The sequence below is a fragment of the Tursiops truncatus genome, chromosome 7 (assembly GCF_011762595.2).
Source record: "Tursiops truncatus isolate mTurTru1 chromosome 7, mTurTru1.mat.Y, whole genome shotgun sequence".
Lineage (NCBI taxonomy): Eukaryota > Metazoa > Chordata > Mammalia > Artiodactyla > Delphinidae > Tursiops > Tursiops truncatus.
The window spans coordinates 9383606-9409292 of record NC_047040.1 but is presented as its reverse complement, the minus strand read 5'-3'; the positions used below and the strand labels follow the sequence as shown (position 1 = coordinate 9409292).

At 37.0% G+C, this 25687-nt stretch overlaps 1 protein-coding gene across 17 annotated transcripts in view; it reads right to left on the bottom strand.

Moving 5' to 3' along the window:
- Nucleotides 1-25687, bottom strand: part of TRIP12 (thyroid hormone receptor interactor 12) — a 150631-nt gene that overhangs the window by 60323 nt on the left and 64621 nt on the right. For 16 of the 17 annotated variants that reach the window (XM_073807168.1, XM_033859590.2, XM_073807173.1 and 13 more), the window contains 4 exons: nt 13342-13447; nt 10574-10710; nt 4923-5006; nt 3771-3866 (listed from right to left, as the gene is read on the bottom strand). In XM_073807168.1, coding sequence (XP_073663269.1) covers nt 3771-3866; nt 4923-5006; nt 10574-10710; nt 13342-13447 — 423 coding nt within the window. The remainder of the gene's footprint in view (nt 1-3770; nt 3867-4922; nt 5007-10573; nt 10711-13341; nt 13448-25687) is intronic. The other variant, XM_073807172.1, reaches the window with a different exon arrangement.

Below are 25687 nucleotides of genomic sequence, written 5' to 3'. Positions count from 1 at the left end.
TTTCATTTTTAATCCCTGTTGTCTAGACTTTGTGGGCTTCCTAATATTAGAAAACACTACCACTTTTGCATAGTCTTTCCTCACCAGAGGAAGAAAATAAAGAACCAAACTTGAACCTGAAAAAGCCTCTAGATCCAACTACCTGTTTAACAAGAAGTTTACTTTTTTTTTTTTAACTTTTCCATTTGAGCAATGGAAATCTGACTGAATGGGTATCTATCAATAAGGAATTACTGGTTTCTTCTTCAGATATAATAATAGTAATGTGGATGTACGCATGCATGTGTATGTGTGTTTTAAGGGACATTATCTTGAGCTACATGATGAAATATTTATAGATAAAATTATATAATGTCTGGGATTCATTTCAAATTAATACAAGAGGAGGGATGTTGGTGGGTGTAAAGACAGACTGGCCATGAAGCAGGCACTGCTGAAGCTGGGTCATGGGAATGGGGGTGTGTCACTGTTTTCTACTCTGGTTCTAGTCTATCGTTTATATTCATTTCATGTGCAATAGTCAAGCCTTAATATGGATTTCCAATGTTTAATGCTAATATTCTTGGGTAGCTCTGAAACAATTTTTCTTCCCAGCCTTCTCCCCCAAAATAAATGAAGTGGAAAAATAAATGAAATCAAATTTCTCTTAAAAAATAAAAAAGTACACACATTAAAAATATGATCTATACTTTGCCATCAGTTAAATTAAAGTTTTTAAAATGTATTTATGTGAGGACTGGAACATTTGAATTCTAGATACTTACTAAGGATTTTCTTAATATAAACTTTTTTAGACAGTACTGTGGTTATGTCCTTATTTTTACAGATATAAATTCAAATATATGCAAATGGCAAAAGTTAAAAAAATAAACTTGGGAGTGGGGAGAACAGCCGAGGATATAAATGAAACAATGGTCAGGTCATGTGGATCGATAATTGTTGATGGGTTCATGGATGTTATTATACTACTAATAATACTCTCAACTTTTGTGTATGCTTGATCTTTTTCATAATACAGATAAATCCTAATTACCCTTAGTTTAAATCCCACACTTGCTGCTGGCCTGCAAAGGTCCAACATGACCTGGCAAGCACCTACACCTCTCAGATTTCATCTTCTACCACTCTCCTTTCACTTTCCATAGGCCCCTCCTGCTGTCTCATGAGCATGCCAAACTCATTTCCACCTGCGGCCTTGCACTTCCTTTTTCCCTCAGATCCCTGCAGAGCTGGTTTTCTCACTCCATTTTGTTCTCCACAAAATCATTTTGTTCTCCACAAAATCAGAAAAGGTTTCTTTAACCAGCCTATCATCACACCAACAAACACCTTCCTAACTCTGCTTTGTTTTCCTTCACTGCATTGACACGACCTGAAATTTTACTATATAGTAATTGTTTATTGCCAGGGTCACTCTCTAACAGGGAAGCTTCCACGTGGGAAACAACTCTGCTTATTATCCTATTCATGACTCTGTACATCCCAGTGCCTAATAAACAACACTGAATAAAAATCCAGACTCAAGGGTTCTCGAGAACTTTGCAGGAGCCTATGTTATTTGAGAGATGAGTATCAGGGCAGCAAAAGCAAAGCAAAACAAAACAAAAACAAAAACACCAGCTGCCTCAGAATGGGAGAAAATATTTGCAAACGAATCAACGGACAAAGGATTAATCTCCAAAAATATAAACAGCTCATGAAGCTCAATATTAAAAAAACAAACAACCCAATCCAAAAATGGGCAGAAGACCTAAATAGACATTTCTCCAAAGAAGACATACAGATGGCCAAGAAGCACATGAAAAGGTGCTCAACATCACGAGTTATTAGAGAAATGCAAATCAAAACTACAATGAGGTATCACCTCACACCAGTCAGAATGGGCATCATCAGAAAATACACAAACAACAAATGCTGGAGAGGGTGTGGAGAAAAGGGAACCCTCTTACACTGTTGGTGGGAATGTAAATTGATACAGCCACTATGGAGAACAGTATGGAGGTTCCTTAAAAAACGAAAAATAGGGCTTCCCTGGTGGCGCAATGGTTGAGAGTCCACCTGCCGATGCAGGGGACACGGGTTCGTGCCCTGGTCCAGGAAGATCCCACATGCCATGGAGCGGCTGGGCCTGTGAGCCATGGCCACTGAGCCTGCGTGTCTGGAGCCTGTGCTCCGCAACGGGAGAGGCCGCAACAGTGAGAGGCCCGCGTACCGCAAATAAAAACAACAACAACAAAAAAAATAGAATTATCATATGACCCAGCGATCCCACTACTGGGCATATACCCAGAGAAAACCATAATTCAAAGAAACACATGCACCCCAATGTTCATTGCAGCACTATTTACAATAGCCAGGTCATGGAAGCAACCTAAATGCCCATTGACAGACGAATGGATAAAGAAGATGTGGTACATATATACAATGGAATATTACTCAGCCATAAAAAGGAACGAAATTGGGGTCATTTGTAGAGACGTGAATGGATCTAGAGACTGTCATACAGAGTGAAGTAAATCAGAAAGAGCAAAACAAATATCGTGTATTAACGCATATATGTGGAACCTAGAAAAATGGTACAGGTACAGATGAACTGGTTTGCAGGGCAGAAATAGAGATACAGATGTAGAGAACAAACGTATGGACACCAAGCAGGGGAAGTGGCGGGGGGTGGGGGTGGGACGGATTGGGAGATTGGGATTGACGTATATACACTAACATGTATAGAATGGATAACTAATAAGAACCTGCTTGTATAAAAAAATAAAATAAAATTCAAAAATTAAAAATAAAATACCCGCTGCTTCTTAAAATCCTCAAGTACAAGTACACATAATATGAGCACATGTACACACATTGCATTATTTTTTTTTAAACTTAGAATATTTAATGGAAAATTATACAAGTACAAATTTATTTGTAAGGTCAGAGTTAACAACCTTCGGTAACACTTCAGAAATTTTGAAATGAATCAAGACTGAAGTCTGCAAATAGCCTACTGATTCTATGGAAATATTATTGATGAAGTAAAAAAGAATGTGTGTGTGTGTATATATATATAAAACTGAGTCACTCTGCTGCACAGCAGAAATTAACACAACATTGTAAATCAACTATACTTCAATTTTTAAAAATGCTTAAATGTAAATTTTATTGCTTAAGGAAGCTAAAGGTAATATTCTATACCAGACAGAATTTAACTGAATTTGTGATTATGCAAAATCATATTCTTAGTTACAAACTGAGACTTAAACAATCACTCTTATATCTAGCATATATGATAAGATCTCTGGGTTATATTAATTTGATTAAATGAGTCTAGTTACTGGTAATTCTGCTGAGAAATCTTTCCTCTCAGGCTCATTTTATAATCAACTGCCTAATGGGTTAAATTTTATTATACCATAAAAATCTCAAGACACAAATCTGTGCAAAGCATGCAATCAGATGCTATAATAATGTAATCACCTGAGATCCTGTACTCTTCTATAGTTCAAAAACAAACAAAATGAAGGGTCAATCTTGTTGTAAACGTTGGATGGTTTTCTAATGGCTCCAATTCAGTAATTAAAAATAAAAGGAGAAAATCTTGAAGAGTTGCTATTATTTAAGGCAAGAATGTGCAGAAACTGTTTTTTAAAACAGGTTAAAGTTCATGAAAACTTCCTTATGTGAAAACTCTCTTACATGAATAGGTAAACAGTAGAAACAGCACTCAACTAATTACTAAGAGTTCTGAGGGGAGGACAAATTTAAAAGTATTCACTTACTAGCTCCGCTTCCAATTGTTCTATGGAAAAGTTGTGACATCCGAGGACCAAGAGGACCAAACAGGTGAGGAGGAAGACCCCTGGCCTCTAAGAGAGCTAAGGAAAAAAGAAGGGCAGGAGGAGTAGTCGAAGTGTTAATACAACTGATCTTATCTAGAAGTTTCGAACAACTGATTCATCACATAATTGATTTAAACAATTACTTTCCATTTTGAACTTTAAGTTACATTAAACTTTTCAAGACCACTTGTATATACTAATATAATTAATATAAGTTACAACACCCATGTGTCTACTCCAGGGCATCTTAAGGTTTTATGGAGATATTAAATATCCGTGCCAGCAGGGACTATGTAAATGGTCCAAGAAAAACCCAAAGTAAACATTTATTTTGAAGAAGTTATGTTAAGCACCTTAGCTATTTCACTCTATTATTTCTCAGTCAGATACTGATCATGAGATCCTCTAAAAACAGGAAAAAAATCATTTTTATCAGTTCCCAAAAGTGAGAAAAACTGTTCATAAGAGTTCTAGTCAAAAAGTGATTGCTATAAGTTCCTTCAGGAACTTAAAAGCAATCTGAAACTGATTCATTAATGTTTCTTGTAAGCCTCACACTGGGGATCTATTCTATAAATCAGCTGTCTGAAGATAATAAAAATACATATCCATGTACTTGTAAATAATGTATACATAATATAAAGCTGCTTTTTTAAAGCACTTACAACATTATAATACCTTGAGTTTATGTATACAATCTACATTCATTTTCAAACAGTTGATCAAGCATCCTACTAGATGCAATATGTTATTAGATACCAGAGCACAATATATTAAGCTACCCCTTGTTCAATATCTCCCTTAATGTATTACTAGCTATACATGCAACCATAATGAAAAAAAATTTTTAAACATAAAAAATAAATATACTATATAAGATTTTTATCTAGTTAAACAGTAAAGATGAAGAGCCAAACGGATCATCTTCCAATTCCAAATCATCAAATCACCACTACATACAAAGCTTTTTTGGAGATATGGGCACTGCTACATTATACTTTTATGAGCTTATCCAAATTAACTTCAACAAAGAACGGTAGTAAAAGGCAGCCCATGACAAGAGTTTCTTGTAAGCTCAGTAACTCTCTTTACCTTGCAATCGTCCCATCTCGGAATCATCCGATTCACTCTCCCCAGAAGTGGTCATGCCCACAGCCCCTGCAACAGAACTAGAGGCTTCGAAGAGGGGGGAAAGGTGAGGGTTAGGAGAGGAACATTTAAATTCATTATGTCTGGTTTATCTTAAAAAAGAAAAAGCAGAGTTTTACAGACAACAATGAATAAAGGCAAACGTGTCTGCCCATTGCACACCAGCTGTTATTCTAGACTTCATCATGTAGGTTTTATGGAAAAAAGATGGCTCAACTACATTAGAAACAAGCATAATATACAAGCTTTGCATTTCACTCGTACATGGTTTTCATAGTTTCCTCCTGTCTTTGAAACCGTTCCTGAATTGAGTCTTATCCTGAACTCCTCTACCAAAAGTCCATAAACATAACACTGCTAAAAAACCATTGTGATATTTAATAGATGGGCAATTAGTCACAAACAGAAAAGCAAAACTGACATTTGGGGAAAATGTTCCATGTAGATGTGTGCCTTCTTCAGTCTGCTTTATTCCTGGACTATAGTCTGGATACGATCATTTGCCGTGTTTTCTTTCATTTCAAGACTGTGCAAAGATTACGCTCTCTTATTTCCAGGACAAAACATTGAAGAAACACATTACAACTGACAGAAGACTGCAAAACACTGAAGTACAAAAGACAGGGCAACTAACATGTCAAAACAAATGCAGAATGAAGAGTTCAGATTCAGAAGGATTCTACTACCCAAAATGCTAACCTGATCGATAATTCAGTCTAAGTAAATAGTGGCTGATTCTACAATATTATAAATCTGACCAGGAGACGAAAATATATTCCTGTAAAACTAGCAGTTTTACTGTCCCCTCCTCTCAGTGTCTGTTGAGTCCTAAAGCATTTTTTGTACATAGACGATTCTCAGCTGTGTATGACCACATCATCCACAATACCTTAAGTCCTGTCCACTTGACAGATGGTGACAGAATGCAAGGCAGGAAGAATACTTTTGTCATTATTAAAAGAGGCACATGGATCACGTATGTGAATGGAAAGAGTTTTTCTGAAGAAAGAGATGTAAATACACCAGCCACCAACTCTGTTTTCTTAATACTTTTCTTCACCCCTCATTTAAGTATTCTAACATTTCACCGGGATTTTTAAAGAACTTGTAGAAAAATGTATGGTTTAGAACAGGAATCAGCAAACTGTGGCCCACAGGCCAAATCCAGTCCAGCACACCACTTTGCAAATAAAATTTTGTTAAAACATACGCAAACTCATTCACTCACATACCTGTGGCTGCTTTTGTGCTACAACCACAGAGTTGTTCCAACAGAGCCTGCATAAAGCCTAAATCATCAGTTATCTGGCCCTTCACAGAAAACGTTGGCAACCCCATGGTTTAGAGTAACAGGCTAAGTAGAAATGCTAATATTAAGGAGTAATGGAGTTTAGCAAAATCCACACTTCTGATGGAGAAAAAGGAAATAACAACTATACTTATATATATATAAGGCTACTTGTAGGTAGCACTCATTAAATGCCGACTGTATGGAGAACGTGTCCATGTGTTTGCTCTCAACCATACAGAGAAGTATTACAAGCTCCACCATGCACATGAGGAAACCAAGGCTTTGTGTCTTTGAGTGCTTGCCCAAGGTCGGACAACTGACCACGGGCGTGAGACGTGAGCCCAGGCAGTCTGACTTCGCAGGCCGCACTCGTACGAGCTGCACGCTACCAGCGCCTCGCACTTACCCTCCAGCACTCGTTCCTGATTTCAGTGCCGCTGCTTCTTCGTGTTATACAGAAACCACGCCAACCAGCCCTGCTACCAGGTCCCAATTATGACTGAACTTAGTCAAGTGGCTCTTAAACTTACTTTGAAACTTTTACAAAATGTGGAAAGCAAATACTAAGTTTTGGCAAACAAAATTGTTGGTTTTTCTTTCTTTCCTGCTCCCCCCTCAAAGGCACACTCTGGAACCACACATTTTTTAAGAAAAAAAAAATCACAAGTTCACTTAAGGTAATGCTGGTTTTTTTTAAAAACGTATCAGAGGTTCTACTAGTTTGACTTTAAACCAGTCTACAAATCTACAACTTACAATTTTAAAGGTTTAACCTTAAGTGACTTCTTAAACATATTATTCTAAGAACTGACATAATGAATAATAAATACCTCAAATTGCCCTGACACAAAGACATTAACCAAGACATAAAACTTGTAAAAGCACAGAATTAAAAGAGCTGTTAAGACTATTATAGGGAGGGTCCCAACCTTAAGGGAGCCACAGACCCACTACAAGGAGGAGCAGGGATATTCTGGTTTTTAATCAAGTCGAGGGCCTATTCTGACACAAATCAGTTACTGGACCCAAGGAAAAAGATCCTTTCCAGCTGCCATTCCTTTGATGGCAAGTATTAATAGGCATTTGCTTACCATAGCTCCCTTTTTTCTAAGTTTTACAAAATTAAATCAACCAAACTAGCTTACAGTGAGCGGCTGTTTGTAAACTCATGCAGGTAAGGAAATGTAACCCATTAATAGCAGTCAGCGAGAAAGTTGCTTCAATCAAGGCATCAAACCTTGGGCAACACACACAAAATACATCCCAACACAAATATAAAAGCAAGGCTATCAAACAGAGAAAATCCAATGCCAGATTTTAAGAGGTGTCAATCTTTTTTTTTTTGTTTAAACTGGTATCTCTCCCATCTAGTCTCAGCATATCTTCACAGCACCATGTAAGGCAGTTTCCAACACACAGTTAAAGCTGATAAAATTCACTTTTACTTGACAGGAACTGCTAAAGGTTTACCAAATACCTAAGTATAGGAGGCAACGGGAAGACATTTTTAGTGTCACAAAAACTTTTGAGCTAGGCCAGAAGAATGGTTGTTTGGAATATAATTACACCTTATGTGAGCCTTGGCATCAGGTGATATGGTAGCAATCTAATTTTTAGTGGTACTAACCAAATATAAGGAGGGAGAGAAAAATTTACAAAACTGAGTTGCTTTCTTTTTACAATCTGACCCTGTTCATTTCTTGTGAAATTAAGATTCCCAATGCCAAATGTAGGTGTCAGAACATTTTTCCTTACTTTGATTGATTTCTGGGTATAAAGAAGACTGCTTGATTCCCCACCTTAGTATCACTAAGATTTGCAAGACTTTATCAGCACTATAAAGGGATGCTCAGTTCTAATGAAGTCTAAAACTAAACCCTTCAGCTCTTGGGACAATGTGGGGAACACTTAACTTTCAACTTCAAGAGCTGACATTTCTTCTATGAAGAGCTAGAGGGGTTGCACTCCACATCACAGTAAACTTCAGAGTGACCCAAAGGGACACCATTATCAACAAACTTTCCTAAATGTCAACAACACTGGCAAAGTCAGGGTGATATAAGCAAGTATTCCAAAGATGGAGCAATGCTTTAATATCTACATGTGAAAAAAGAAATACACTTATATCAACGAGGCCACTGAAATAAGTCAGGAAGAAATGATCTCTAAAAATAAAGAAACACTGAAAAATGAATATATACATAAGACTGAAGAGATTAATTTTTTTAAATTAGTAAAAACATTATTTCAAAATAAATGCTTCAGATGAAGTGAGTCTTATACCAACTGTATAAGAACTGTCTGAGAATGGACACTTGCCATAAGATGCTCTACGTTACCACCATCAGTTTGTACTCTACACGAACTTAGAGGGTTTTATTTTTCTTTAAATTCCAGTTTTACATACTGAGAAACGAAAGCACATTACACTGAAGAACTTAATATAAAGCTAGTAATAAGTAATCTGCCTCTTTCCCCAGAAGCACTTTAGTGAGCTGGCAGAGGAGCCCCTGTAGTACGTACAAGGGATCCAGCCTCCGAAAGGTAATAAAGTTAGTGCTGCTCTAACGCCAGTGAACATGCACATGTATCTTTTACATAAACTCAGAAAGCACCTAGATCACAATGGGATTTCAAATATGGATGACAATGAAACACAGGCGAGCCTTTCGGAGGGCAATCGCGTGAACCTAATCCCTTGAAGCTTTTATCCTCTTTGGCAAATATACCAAGGAACAAAATTTTACACACCACCCCCTCATTCTGGCCTCCAATTACACCCCTATGAATTAAACAAACTCGAGTAACCACAGGGAAGCAGAACACCACAGCTGTTATAACTGTGCACTTCTTTTCTCTAAGACCTGGATTTGAGAGTCACACATCCTAGTTTGTAACCCTGGCAAGCTTAACCATTATGCATCTCAGTTGTTCTCATTTATAAAATGAGGATAACAGCACCTCACACCTCAGCAGGTTGTTCTGAATATTAAATGAGAATATATGTAAAGTGCTTAATAGTGTGTCTGCAATGGAGTGTACACTCTGTAAATGTTAGCTATTGTAATTACCATAATGAGTCCACTTGAACAACACACTCAGCAGCTCCCTCTCAAAGTGTCATCCATATGGGAATTGCTCCACTTCCATAATCAGACTTGGAATAAACATTAAAACACTGGGAAGCATAGGCTGTGTGTCCTACAGAGCTTCAGTGAGTTGCATGTGCAATGCAGTGTATGTTTCCAAAAATCTACCATTTAACCCTTCAGAAAAACTATTCTGGGAAAAAGGCACCACCAGAAGAGATGCCGTAAGTTCGCCATGTAATCTATCATACAAAACCAGGAAAGACAAGTTGGTAAAGATGTTAAGCTGGACAGAAAGCTGAGACAAAAGGCACAGAACATGGACAGCAGTGGGCAGACCAGAACCTTCCTGGTAAATGAGGATATACAATCAACCACAGGCATTGAAGAAAACTGCACCTATTCTGATACTAACAGTAATACATGAAAGAACTCTGTTCAAAAGTAAGAACATGCCTACGCCTAAAGCTACACATATCATCCAGATTTAAGGGACTCAACTCAGACCCATATGTTCATAATGATGACTTATAATATTTTTGTATCTGTTCTTAGTGTTAGTGAGAAATGCTTATAACAAGCTACTGTTTAAAACCGTTAGCCACAATCAAGCCGTGGAGTGTCAGCCGCCTTCTGGCACTGGAAATGGGTACATACTTGGGGTGGGGCGGGGGGCCTAATTTTTGCTGGGCTAAGACATCTAGGAGAATAATAATAAGAAACCCAGAAGAATAGGAATACTAGTCTTAAAGCTGCTTAGATTCAAACTGAATACTTGTTATTTTTTAGGGACTACAACATTCTAAATTAAAATTTAGACTTGTATGAAGCAATTTAAGCCACATCCTTACGTTTTTACTATGAATTTAAAGTTTTACAAACAATCAGTAGGCAACTATTATATGTACTGATCAATATTTAAGAAGCTTAAACAGAAAGGGACTTACTGCTTCTTAAAAGGCCTCTGAATGTTATTAGTACAAATTTGGATTTGGAAAAAGATTAAACAGCAACAACAACAAATGAATACAACTAATCAAAACACCAAATCTATAAAGCGGAACAAAAGCGAACAAGAAGTGTGATGGCTAACATCTTAAGATGTATCTGTCTCCTCTCTTCCATTATATTTGGTGTACCTAAAAAGTAAGTTATCTCCAAATAAATCTGGAAGATACATAAATGCTTTTTAGGCTTAAGAAGTGCCAATCTACCTGCCGCTCCTTGGGGAGTTTCGTCCGTCCGTGCAGCTGAAGAATTCACTGTCTCCTGGTTGCCTTCAGGGTCTGCCATCTTCTCCTGTCGACGAGCTTCAGCTGCTCCTCTTTTGCCCAGGCCAGAGCCTCGCCGACTACAACAGAAAAATGCCATCATAGGCAGCACTCCCAGTGACCAGGAGCAATGTCCACACAGCACAAAGCTCCAATGCATGGAACACAGAGCTAGTTTCTTCTTTTTACATAAAAATTGTTGTAGAAAATCACTATGGGTAACAACCAAGACTTTGTATATTTAAAACTCATCCAAGCTATATCACATTGACAATACAAGCTTTTGTGTTGCTATGAGCTGTTGTCATCCTTACAAACAGAAGTGATTTTTAAACACTTCAACTACATGGAAAAGTGATTCCTTCTGCAGAAACAATTCAATTCATTTGAAATAGATCCCTAATTCCTGGGTAAATAGTGGACCACTATATGGACTTTCAGACTGATACTTGAAAATGGGGGCAGGACAGGGGGAGAGAAGAAGATGGGAAAAATTCCCATCACTTAAGTCCCGGATTACTTAAATCATCAAAAAATTACTATCCTAATAATGGACAATAGCTCTAGCCTTTAAAATAAAAGAAATGAGTATTTAATATTTATAAGTAAATACAGATGACATCTGGGAAGACACTTGTTTCTGATTGAGGCATAGTGTAAGATATGGAAAAAGGAATCATCAGTCATTTATCATGAAGCAGATTATATTTTATTGATGACTTTCTTTCTATTTTAATAGCGAAATCAGTAAGCAAATCAGGTAGAGACAGAAGACTTCCAAAATTACAACTTAATATTGTTTAAAGGCAGTTCCCCAAATGACCTCAGAAAGTGCAAAAATCTACTACTAAAGAAATGTTTTAGACTAAAGTAAACTACAGTGAAATTAGATGTTGTCTAGTAAAGAACAAGAAGGAACCAGGCATAAGTGACATGTAAATGAAAGCTCTGAATCACCAATGAGTTCTTGAAGAGTTTATTCTCTCAATTATTAAAACTCCTCCCTAAGCAGGGATTTACTTTGCCAACCTTTCATTCACAGGGGAAAAAAGCTCACTCCAAACCCCAATTACCAAGCTATAAATTAGTGGGATTCAAATTAAGTCATTTATTTAACATTTAATTTGTATCAACCATGTGACACACTCTGTGCTGAACATTTGGTTGCTGCCTTCAAGGTGTGTTAGTCTAAAGAGACGAAGCCGCAGCTGTGATCGACTACGAAAGCACTAAATTTAAGAGGAATCTCAACTAATTCAGAAAAGTTTGAGATGAAGAGCACTGCAGGCAGGCGGCTAGACAGCTTGTGTGTAGCATGTAAGTAACTTCTCGTTCATCAAGACAGTGGGCCCGAGGAGAAGGAGAGAATGCTGCAGAGAAAGATAGGACGCTAGATTACCTGACGCCACATACAGCTTAAAATTAATTTTCAACTACAGTGAATTTGGTTTATATCTAAGATTATAAACCTTGGGTAAACTGGATTCAAAGTTTGGCCCAAAACAGGACAAAAGCCCTAAAGAACTAAGAAATTTTCTCAGAGGTCCTCATAAAAGTACTGCCAAAAAACTTCAAAGGCAAACAGGTGTACTAACTCCAGATATTTTAGACAATCCTGACAGAACTAGGAAATAAGTGGAAAAGTAGAGATTAAAGTGGCAAGAGTCCATTTCTTATGACTTATTAGGTAACAAGTCATACTGTTTCCTTGTGTTACTACTGTACCCACGGCCAAGAGTATAAAGTCGATTACCTCAGAGAAGAACAAAAAGAAGTGCTTAAAGCCTTTCTACTGACCTAAGTTAGAGTAGGGAAAAGGTAAACTAAAATCAGTCACCTGCATCACTGGTTTCTGGCACATTTAGTAGAGAGAACGAAGTACATATAAGAGCAAACTACATATAAAGGATGGAGAAGTCCCATAAAGCTGTGATTACCAGCACAAGACCAAAACTGACCAAGCCTGAAAATCTGAGATGAAATTCCAACAAAAAGATTTTTAACTTTATCCTAAGGTTCTGAATCAGTTAATAAAGTATATGAAATAATACACTGTATCATATGTGAAAGGTAGATCATTTTCTGAAAAAGGGCTCCAAAATAGCAACCAGGAGGAATGGGAACTGGAGATGTGAGAGAACACAAACCAAACCTACATTCTCCTGTGAGCAGAGGTACTGGAACACAAAATGAAAATTAAGTACATCTCTCCCCCTCACCCATTAAACTCAATAACTTGTGCCAACACTTTTAGAAACTAATTAGGCAATATTACAGCCATTACAACAGGCATCCCTTCTGATCCATTAATCACACTACTGGGAAATTTAGCTACCTTTAAAAATAACCCAAATCTGCATAAAGATGCTCATTAGAGATTTCTTTGGCAGACTAGAACTCTGAAAGCAACCAGACTTTCAACTATTGGCAATAACTCTGTGCAAATAATGTAACAGCAGAGGAAAAGGTAGAAGACAAAGGTGTTGCCCAAAAAAGGCATGATTAAAACTTAGCAAAAAAAAGGTAAATAAATATTGGGGAAGAATTCACAAAAATATACAGCAATACTAGCTATATGAAAACAAATTTCTTTGCTCAACATTAAAGAGAAAATTTTAATAATTTTTAAAAACTTACAAAATTAAGGATTTTGCTGAAAGCTGAACACAGATAACGAGCTAATCATAAACTGGCAAAGCCCAGATTATTACCTGGCACTAGCACAGGAGCCCGTGGTCTTTTGGCGTGTGCTCCGCCTCAAACTGGGGAGCTCAGCAGGTGGGGATTCGCTGCGCTTCTTGGTAGATTTTCTTAAACCTATACATGTGAAATGCAAAAGTAAAAATTTTAAAAGAGCAGTTACCTTAAATTAAAAATGACAACAATTCTTCAGGTCATCATCCGGTCAAAAATCCATGGACTCTTCCACGGCCTCTCTAGCGGTCTCCAGGTTTACTTGCATAGTTTGATTTTACTGCACCTGCTCATACTGGGGAAGTTCATGTGGTGCTTGGCATTCCTGTTCAGGAGAAATCGTCTCACTCTGGCCTAACCTTGACGCAAGCTAACCAACACCATGAATGACAGTCCCTCTCCTCTCAAACCATCCTCTTGAGAAGTTCCTATCACAACTCTACTCTTCCACTACTCTTCTCCACTAACTAAAGCCAAGAGATTTTTTTTTGTATATACTATGTATTTCAGGACTTTACTGTATTTCATTCAGCACTTTACTGCATTCTCTTTGCACTGTCCCATTTCACCTAGTTTATATGAGGCTCATCAATAAGGCCATGAGAGAACAAAATGTTTCCTTTCACCAACTCAATGGCAAGAAATATACATTTGAACTGAAGGTTATTCAAATGTCCAATTTACAGAATACTGTATAATTAGGGGGAGAAAGTCAATCAAGCACACTTTACATGTTATTCTGGAATCTAACTAATACCTTTATAGGGATAACGGATTCTGAGAAAAGTTTATTGCTAGTTCATGAACAATGGGGAAGCCATCAGAGCATCGTCTACTGCCCCCCGCCCCCCAAACAACACTTACTCTACACCATACATGACATGACAACACACAGGGTGGTGAGCTCTATCTAAACAAAGACCCCCAGCAGTAAGAGGTCTCCAAAGTCAACAGAGCATACTTCCACCGGAACTTTTGGCATCATCTTAAATAGATGGTAACTTTCTCAGAGACCAACTGTACAATAACAGTTCTCCAGATCATTTGTTTCTTCTCCAATTTTAATTTTTTTCCACTTCACTGCTTTAAAAAGTGTAAAGATAAGAAATTCCTTACTCTTGATTTTGTTAAAAACACCACTAAAGGTTCTGGGAAAGAGGTGGCAAAAAGGATTCTAGACATCTTCTTGACCTTTTAGACTCTTCATTTAAAAACTTCAGTTCATCCAATTTGCACTTAAACTATACATAATGAAAGCTGCTAGGTGAAAAGCAAGCTATTAAAAACTCTTTAAACACAAAGCAGAAAGTATAAGGACAAAAATCTATGTTCAGACAGGCATTACCATTCAGAAATCTAAACCAGACCTTTTGGGCCCTTCTCCCCCCACCTCCCACCCCAAAGAACTTCTGTGAAAGATTATCTAGACTCTTCAAACCAGCATAAAAGGATCAAAGAGTGAAACTTAAAGTGACAAAAGAAGACTGGCCTAAGCGTTTCTTAAATTTCAGTTTTATTTTAAGGTTGATTTTCTATATAGCTGTCACCAGAATTATTTGATGTGATCACAAAGCTATATCTGACATCCTATATACTATTTTATCTTTGCCTAGCTGGATACACACCCCAGACACCTGAAAGATGGACACGGCATGTAGACGGATTATGGAGCTAGCTTAATATATTCAGCTAATAATGTCACTATTTTTTAATATTTAAAAAATTTAGAAATTTTATAATATTTCAGAAAATATTAAATTATACTTATCTATCTGAATTATGTGACTAAGTTGGACTAAAAAATGTACAATTTAGAGGGAAAAAGCCATCAGTGCACATTATATTAAAACTGCAAAAAACATAAGGTACCTTCACTTATAAGGCACTTTCAAAACCTTTGTATTATTGTCACTAATATTACTTAGTTCATGTAATACTAAAGTATCTATAAATACCATGATACAGTAATAGAAACACTAGTACAAATTTTCACATCTATTTAGTGACATTCAAAATAATATTCAACAATGTATTGTGGGCTACTGCTTTATTGCTAATCTGTGGTGACAGTATACTTTTTGACACTTTCACTACTCATGTCCTATTTTAGACTTTGGTGTTTAACTCTCTCTTAAACAACTTCATTCAAATGTAATTTCCGTATGATAAAATGTACTCATTTTAAGTGCACGGGGTTCAATGAGTTTGACAAACTTATTCACGCATATAACCAACACCACAATCAAGACATAGAACGTTTCCATCACTTTAAAAAGTTCCTTTATGGCCCTTTCAATTAATCCCCCCCTCACACTTCAGGTCCCTGGCAATCACTGGTCTTCTTTTCTGCTGCTATTGTCTACTCTGGAGTTTCATATAAATGGAATCATACAGTGTCGTGGGGATGAACTCATGGTGTTGCACGTATTGGTCCATTCCTTTTGATTGCAAAGTGGTATTCCTTTGTGTGGATGTGCCACAATCTCTCTAACCATTCTTGGTGTTAGACTTTAAAAGAACTGTACTAAGTTACAGAGAAGTAGGGCAGAGAAAAACCAAAACAAGAGTGAACAGAAAGCTATTTATAACTGATATCACAATACCATAATGTAAAATGACTCTCAGGCTAATTGACATTAACTCCATCCAGCCTGATAAAGTAAGAGAACCCCCAACATTTTGTTCTCTAAACTTCCTTAGAGGGGAACTACATAAATTCTTCCAAAAGTCTAAAACATGTTTAGAAGATAGAAAGGTCATAAATTCTGGGACAAAGGAAAGCTGAAGCACAAACTTCAGCTTGGTAGATAAAGTATTTCCTAGAAAACCAGGACAGCTTAACCTTCTTTTGGCCATTCGGCAAACTGACAATGCTAGCACATACTATCTTCACAATTTTATTTATTTATTCTTTGATATTTATTTATTTGGCTGCTCTGGGTCTTAGCTGTGGCATGTGGGATCTAGTTCCCTGACCAGGGATTGAACCCAGGCCCCCTGCATGGACAGCACGGAGTCTTAACCACTGGACCACCAGGGAAGTCCCTATTTCACAATTTTAGATCGGCTATGGAGATTTTCAAAAGCACTTTCAGATATAAAGTTGTAATAATTCTCATTTTTCAGACACAAAAATATTAACTGACTTGCTTAAAAGTGCATAACCCAAACAACTACACAATTCTAAGCTTATTTTAAAGCAGAACAGAGAGTACTACATCTTCAATATACTTGTGGCAAGGTGTTAAAATTTTGCTTTACTGGTTCGTTTAGAAAACTTTAAACTCTCTGTATAAAAATAGAGTATTTTTGTAGAACTGAAATGTTTCCTATCATTCTACTGGTCAAATATGGAGTATTTTAATAAATGGTGGAAACATGGAAAAGTGTAAACCTACAACCTACTGAAAATCGATTAAAACATCTGTGCATGGGAACACACATACCACAAACACATCTCTCCGTCCCAGGCTCTGTAATGCAGCAAAACTGCATTATCATTTATTTTTATGATGCCACTTTGAGAAGCAACCAGAATATCACTGATCAAATTAATATATTCTTATCCACAAAGCCTTTGTGTAATACAGTTAGGTATAAATCTTGTATCAAAGCTCTTATTACAGTTGACCCTTGAACAATGCAGGGTCCACTTATACTTGGATATTTTTCAGTAAACCGTAAATACTACAGTACTACACGGTCTGTGGCTGGTTGAATCCAAGGATGTGGAGGAACCATGGATAAGGACAGGCAGCTATTAGTTACATGCAGACTAACCCCTCATTGTTCAAGGATCAACTGTATTACCAGTATAAGAATATGTGCACTTGTAACTACAAATATATTCCTATAATCTTTATTCCTTTGGATAAAGGTGAAACTAGCAGTTAGTATTCTCTTAAAATTCCTAATTGATTTGTCTTCTACAATACAGGTATGTCTTACTCTTTTTTTTTTTTTTGAAAAAGTATTCCTAAGCAAAACTGATTTACACGAAGTGCAGGGCTTCACCCTTAAAAAAAAAAAGTCCTTTTTTTAAAGTGTGACATTTTTAAAGTGTGACATTTGAAATGTGAAATAATTAAACCTCTTATATATCCAACTGTAAGCTTGGATTTTTAAAAATATAACAACATTTTAAAAGAATCAACAAATTAAGGGCCTTAGACATTTTACTTTCTGGACTCTTACTAACGTAAAAATAGTTAAGATGTTCGTGGGTACCTTCTACTTATGACTGATTTTTCTTTTCGACTTGAAATATTAAAACTATTTCTCATTACATTAACATCTCAGTACAAAAGTATTTCTCTTGGAAAAGGTATGGTTTTCACTCTTAACTGTGTCAAATTACTTTAAAAGTAGCAATAGACAACTGGGCAATACACATTCACTATCAGCTTTCATTCTATTTTTAATTCTCACATGATCTGTTACAGGTATGCTAATCTTTGACATGATATACACATATAATCGAACCTACTACACAGTTCTATAACGAAAATATAGCACTCCTCTCAATAATAAAATATTCTAGCAATGCAATAATTAAACTTCCCAATTTCCTGAAAGATTCCTTCTGCTGTACAAGAGTAAACATGAATGTCAATGTATTTCATAAGGTTGTTTGAAAATCAAGCAGAGGAGGAGCGGGAGACTGACCTAACATCTCTATTCAGTGAATAATGACTCCATTCAAATAAATGGACACTTTTATTCTGCAATTTATATAATCATTTTAAAGTGACAGTAAAAGATGATCAAACAGACATCTACTGTATATTATCTAGCAGCCCTTTTTCTGAGCACCTGCCTCTTTTTTTCTCTTTCTTTTAAAAAACTTCTTTGCAGAGCTATCTCCTAACCCTTCTCCATGTGGTACTGATGGAACTGTCATCCACAGTATACTCCCACTATATGAGTGAGACTCAAACTGTTGTATTTTCATCATCTACAATTACAACTCCTCCACCACTATCCCCTCCCCCTCACCATACTAATTCATTTAAGGACAGGCATATGACCCGAGGATATAAGAGACTTTCGTATAGAAATATAAATGATTGGACAGTGTTTTGGGGAAAGAGGAGGAATGAGGGTGTCATAAGTCACAGACTTGGGACTGATAGGACCATCTTCATTTGAGCTCCTGGATCCAGCCAAGCCTGAAGCTAGACAATCTCTTGGCTTTACCAGTCATGTGAGCTGATTTCCATTTAATTTTAGTTGAATATGTATCACAAATAACCCCAAATCTTCTGATTATAAGTCATTACTGTATTATAATTTGTAGTCTAGAGTAGGTATGGACCAAATCCTGCTGGTAGCCTGTTTCTGTACAGCCCACTAGCTAAGAATGCTTTTTATATTTTTAGAGAGTTGTAATAAAATAAGAATATGTGACAAAGGCTGTATGTGGTCAGTAGACCCTAAAATATTTACTATATGGGTCTTTACAGAAAACATTTATTGACCTGGACTTTGAGGAGAAATAGGAAGAAAAGTATAAGGACTTGCCTGAAGTTTAGGGGAAAAAAACAGTCCCTCGCCAACCCCCCCCCCCCCCAAAAAAACCTCTCCAAAACAAAATCTCTTTGTTTGGAAAAAGAAAAACCAAAAACCAAAAACCAAACAAGATCTAAGCTAAACAATATCTTAGTAATAAAAAAAGTTTCAGGGCTTCCCTGGTGGCGCAGTGGTTGAGAATCTGCCTGCCGATGCAGGGGACACGGATTCGAGCCCTGGTCTGGGAAGATCCCACATGCCACGGAGCAACTAGGCCCGTGAGCCACAACTACTGGGCCTGCGCTCTGCAACAGGAGAAGCCACGACAGTGAGAGGACTGCACACCACGATGAAGAGTAGCCCCCACTTGCCGCAACTGGAGAAAACCCTCGCACAGAAATGGGGACCCAACACAGCCAAAAATAAATAAATAAACAAACCAATGAACCGACATTAAAAAAAAAAAGTTTCAGTACTAATTTTTCTACAATATTATGTATCCTGATTTTTTTTTTTTTTACTTACAGTTTTTGGCATATTCCTATAGAGAGTAAATACACTCCATTTTAAAATGGAGTAGACAAACTGTTATGAATAAGGAACACAAACCAATACCTTAAACAAGGTAGATATCTAGAAAAATTACAATTCATTTACATTTATAGATATCAAAAGACGAATATACTGATCTTTTAAACACAAATCCCCTATTTGTTTAATATTAAAAAGAGCGGACTTCCCTGGTGGCACAGTGGTTAAGAATCCGCCTGCCAATGAAGGGGACATGGGTTCGAGCCCTGGTCCAGGAAGATCCCACATGCTGCGGAGCAACTAAGCCCATGCACCACAACTACTGACCGTGTGCTCTAAAGCTCGAGGGCCGCAACTACTGAGCTCGCAGGCCACAACAACTGAAGCCCGCACGCCTAGAGCCCGTGCTCCGCAACAAGAGAAGCCACCGCAATGAGAAGCCTGTGCACCGCAACGAAGAGTAGCCCTCACTCGCTGCAACTAGAGAAAGCCCACGCACAGCAATGAAGACCTAATGCAGCCAAAAAGTAAATTAGTTAATTTTTAAAAAAATGTTAAAAATAAAAAGAGCCTTCAAGTAACTACTTTAAAGATCCATTTACATATAAAATCTGTTTCAATGGGTTTTCAGAACCACTCCTTTTTCCTTCATAAAAGAAAAAAAAGCACCAAATAACAGGACTATTACCACATATGAGGAGTTCAATTTAGAATCATGTAATTGGATCGCTTTGCTACAGGAAAAACTGGACCCAATAAAGAGAATTAATTAATGATGGGTATATTTTCAGTGGCTAACTCAATTCCTTCAGCCACTGCAGAATCATGAGAACCTGGTATATCTTGATATTGTTGTGTATCTCTGTTCAAGTACATACATCTCTATCAAAGGCTGCTTTTCTAAAATAAATTCACAAAATGAAAAGTAACCTATCATATAAAAGGGATCATAGATGTTTATTTTAAAATCAGTAACAGTAAAAGATAAGTTGTGTAGATGACAGTGAGCTAAAATCCAAATGGAATTTCCTAAGCCAAATTTTTATTTCCTAGTGAATGCACAGCAACTGCGTTCATTGATTTGGCAATATGAATTAAAAACTTAGAAATGTGCAAATATATTCATCTAACCACTATAATAATGAGAAACTGGAAAAGAGCTAAATGTCCAATAATAAGGAATGGTTAAATAAACATCAGTATGGTAATAAAAACTGCAGGAACACAGTGTTAGTTAATGAGGATGTGAACAAATGGGCATTTAAAAAAAATTTTATTTATTTATTTATTTATGGCTGCATTGGGTCTTTGTTGCTGCGCACGGGCTTTCTCTACCTGCCGTGAGCGGGGGCTACTTTTCATTCCGGTGCACGGGCTTTAGGCATGCAGGCTTCAGTAGTCGTGGCTCGCGGGCTCTAGAGCATAGGCTCAGTAGTTGTGGCGCACGGGCTTAGTTGCTCCGCGCCATGTGGGATCTTCCGGGACCAGGGCTCAAACCCATGTCCCCTGCATTGGCAGGTGGATTCTTAACCACTTTGCCACCAGGAAGTCCCCAAATTGGCATGTTTACACTACTAGTGAGAATATAAATTCATATATTTCTAGGGGGAATTTAAAATATACATCAATATTTAAAAGAAACATAACCAGTGTTAAGTTTCTTATCTTATATCCTACAAGAAAATAATGAATTACACAGCTATAGTCAATTAAAAAATTTAGAAGAACAATGTAAATGCCTCTTAGTTGGCAATGGGCTAAGAGGTACATCCATATACAGTTATTAAAAAGACATGATTGGACTTCCCTGGTGGTGCAGTGGTTAAGAACCTGCCTGCAAATGCAGGGGACACGAGTTTGATCCCTGGTCCGGGAAGATTCCACATGCCGCAGAGCAACTAAGCCCGTGTGCCACAACTGCTGAGCCTGCACTCTAGAGCCCGTGAGCCACAACTACTGAGCCCGCGTGCCACAACTACTGAAGCCCGTGCGCCTGGAGCCCATGCTCCACAACATGAGAAGCCACTGCAATGAGAGGCCCGCGCACCGCAACGAAGAGTAGCCCCTGCTCCCTGCAACTAGAGAAAGCCCACACACAGCAGTGAAGACCCCAACACAGCCATAAAAAAAAGATGACGTGATTTATAGCTTATTTTTTGAAAGGAAAAATGTCAGTTAAAATCATTTAGGCAGATAAAGCACTTTGGTTTCTTCATACCTAAAACATGGATACTACCTCATTCTGTGATCATAATGAAATTTAATGTATGTCAACTGTCTAGTATGGAGCCTGGCTTATAATAGGCACTCAAAAAGCAACGCCTACTGTCATGCAGAGTGAGCTCCTACTTTTGAAAAAAATATGTGCATATACATAGAAAAGTGTCTGCCTCTGGGTAAAGACAAAAGAATGACCCACATGCATTCACTCTGTCCTCTAGTGAAACTCCACTAAAAATAGCATTAAAAGAATCTGAGGCATAAATTCACAAGGATGGGAAGAATGGAAGAGACAACCATCACAACACAACACAATTTTAGAAGATGAAAAAGCAGTAATTCCAGTGCTAAATACACTGGGAAGACCAGAAGACTGAAGGTAGAAAACTGAGAGAAATTACCAATTAGACTGACACTCAGAATCCCACAAAGGTTTAGGAATTGATGACACCAGGTACTTCTGGGACGACCTCAGAGTTTAAACTGAGGATTGCCTCCATAGGCTATTTATGAAGCAGTCAGATCCCCAGATTCCCTCCCCAACTTGCACAGCTGGGTAAATGTCCCTCTCCTGAGGCAGGTAAACATAAAACCTTTATTCCTTAGAAAGTACAAAATAAAGAAATCCTCCATTAAAGTACACAGTTGCAAATAGGTGCATCATACCAAAAATGAGAGGGGGGAGGATCAAATATATACAGACAAACTGGATGACATATGGCCTCTTTCCTAGGCCTCTCCTCCCACTTAGTCCCCAGAACTCTGGCAGTTAGGCTTTCACCTCCAGGCAGGAGTCTGAAAGAATCTTCCCTGTGGAATTTTACCAGCCAAAGAAGAAAGATCTGAAAATGATCATAGCCCAATTAGTTCATCAGATAGTGAATCTCAGTCAAGTCTCATCCATGTGCTCAGAGCTTGTAAGTTAGATTTTTTGGTTCCCCTACTCTTGAGTATGAGGAGACACCCAGGAATTACCTGAATTTGAGGAAAGTTCCTAGTATGAAAGTCAAAACCAGAGTAAACACCCCCCCCCAAAAAATTACATAAGAGGACTCTGCAAGAAAAGAAAACTCGCTCTTAATGGGGAGGGGGGGAATATGCATCTATAATTAAAAACAATATTCAGGGCAGGACTATTCACAATATCCAAGACATGGAAGCAACCCAAGTGCCTGGCAATAAATGACTAGATTAAGAAGATGTGGTGTGTGTGTGTGTATAATTAATACACACACACACACACACACACACACACACACACACAATGGAATATTACTTAGCCATAAAAAAATGAACTATTGCCATTTGCAGCAACATGGATGGACCTAGAGAATATTATGCTTAGTGACATAAGTCAGATAGAGAAAGACAAATACAATATATCACTTATATGCAGAACTAAAAAATAACACAAATGAATGTATATACAAAACAGAAACAGACTCACAGACATAAAAAACAAACTTGTGGTTACAGTGGCGGTGGTGAGGGGGGAAGTTACAGATTACGGGTATGAGATTGACAGATATAGACTACTACATATAAAATACATAAGCAACAAAGACTTACTGCATAGCACATGGAATTATATCCAATACCTTGTAATAACCCATAATGTAATATAACCTGCAAAAAAAAGGAATCACTATGCTGTACACCTGAAACTAACACAATATTGTAAATCAACTATACTTCAATTAAAGAAAGAAAAAGAGAAGGGGGAAGGAAACCTTTTTTTTTAAAAAAAGGAAATGAGAACAAAATAACCTCTTGAAAAGAAAAACAAAGATAGCGAACATGAAATAAAAAATCAATACAAAGGTTGGAAGAAGCTACAGAAATCTACCAGAAAGTAGAACAAAAAAGGAAAGCAAGAACAAAAAGATAAGACCAGAACCTTCCAAAAGGACAATTACCCAAAATAATAGGTGATCCAGAAAGAGAAAAGAAGCAAAGATCGGGTGACCAACCGTCCTGGTTTGCATGGGATTCTCGTAGTTTTAAGGCTAAAAGTTGGTCTTGGGGAATGCCCCAAATCCAAGGGAAACCAGGACTTCAGATCACCCTAACAAGGAATGAAACAAACGCACAGCTATGCCTATGTCACGACATTTCTAAATAACTGAGGCAAAGATCTGTAAGTTTCCAGAAAAACAGGTTATATATACAGATCAGGAATCAGAATGCTTGCAGTACTGAAATCTAAATAACATAATTCTTCAAAATTCTGATGGAGAATAATTTCCAACCCAGAACTGTATTTTCAATCAGTCTGTCAAATAAGTATCAAGGTTGTAGATTTTCACATTCAAAACCTGAAAAAACAAAAAAACTTAGAAAAATCTCATATGTACTTTTTCTTAGAAAGCAAGTGGAAGACATATTCACCAAAACAAAACAGTAAATCAAGAAAGAAGATGCAGGCTCTAGAAGCAGGAAACTAAATAGAAGACTAAAGAAATACCTGAAGCTAAAAGCAATGTAACCAGGCATAAAAAGGGCAGCCATCCAGAGGCCTTTCTTCAGGAAAATGAAACAAATCCATGTAGACAGCTTGAGAAAAGATTTAGACAATGCATAATGAGTTTGGAGTTGAGTGACGGAGTCCAAGAAAAGGAAAACAACAAAATAATTATTAAGCTCAGTTTAAAAAAAAAAAAGGTTGTAAGAAAAGTTCCTACAGACTCAGTGTTAACTGAGCAACGATCATGACTGGAAAAATGTGAAGCATGTACAGTATGCGTTTGGTGGGTGAATAGGTGTGGTAAATCTCCCATATAGGCCACACAATAGTGCTCTAAGTGAAAAAAGTCAACAAACAGACATATGAGCACATACGTCTCACATTATAGATACGGAAGTAAATACCAAAATGACTGGCTATGCGGAAAGGCAATGTGGCAGGAAGCCTGCTATTTTTTAATAATAAATCTTATATCACATGACTTTAAACTACACATTAAGTATTGATTAATATGAAGGAAAAATTTTAGCAGGATACACACAGGAAGAAAGAGACAGCCCTTAGGGATGGGATTAAGTTATTATTTTCTTCGTACGTTTTAACATTTTCTGGATTTTTCATTTTTGATAACACTTTATAATCAGAAGTATCAAAATATTATAGAACACAGAGGCATGAGTAAGAAAAAGCAATTTTCATTTAACTGAAATATAAGTTTAGTAAAATGTAATTTGGCTGAGTTAATTCTTACTCTGACCTGGTATACAAAACTACATACCATGGTTGTTTAACATTCACAGTATAAAACAAAGCCAAGCCGTAAAGAGGTCAATAATATTTGTTTCCATTTAATATTCCTTTTTTAAAAATCTGGCAACTCATTTTTGGTAAATTACTATTGGTAATATGCGGTTACAGATTAGTACTATAAAAGTTTTAAGTACTAAATTATTTTAACAGTTGCTTTATAATACAGAAAACTCTTAATACTCAATCCTTTTTCCTTTAAGCTCCTCACCCAGTACATCACCAGGCTAAAAGATAATTCAATTTTTAAAAACTCAGAGGGTATGGCCCTATAAGACCCAAGTAGGTAAAACCAAGAGTTTACTTTTAAATTATTCTGTCCTGCTTGACTCATTCTTCTTTCCTCTCTCCGTGCTAGAGGCACAAAGTACCATGTCTCTTAGCAGAATTACCTTCCCAGAATTCGGCATCTGCCTGGTTCTTTTCTAGTTCTAATAATGGCTACAGGCTGCATGCAAGTCACAGAAGAGTATGAAACTCAAGCTGAAAATGAGCTGGTAACTACTGCTGACTGTTATTAATAATGTGCACATGATGTCTACTTTAAATAATGGAAAGTGAACTGGACCTACAAATAGACATATCGAACTGGAAATATAACACCTTTAAATTTTTCTATAAATACATTCCATAATTAATTGCAGATTCTGATCACAAACTGTTTCTTACATGTCTATGCCATCCATCACCTTCTACCATTAAGACAGTACATACTTTGAAATAGTCAAATTACTTCAAAATTAGCCTAAAGAGAAGATAGATAGATTAGCAGAATATTATAAGAATATTTTTAAATATTACATCAAAATATCACTGAATATTTTAAAAAATCA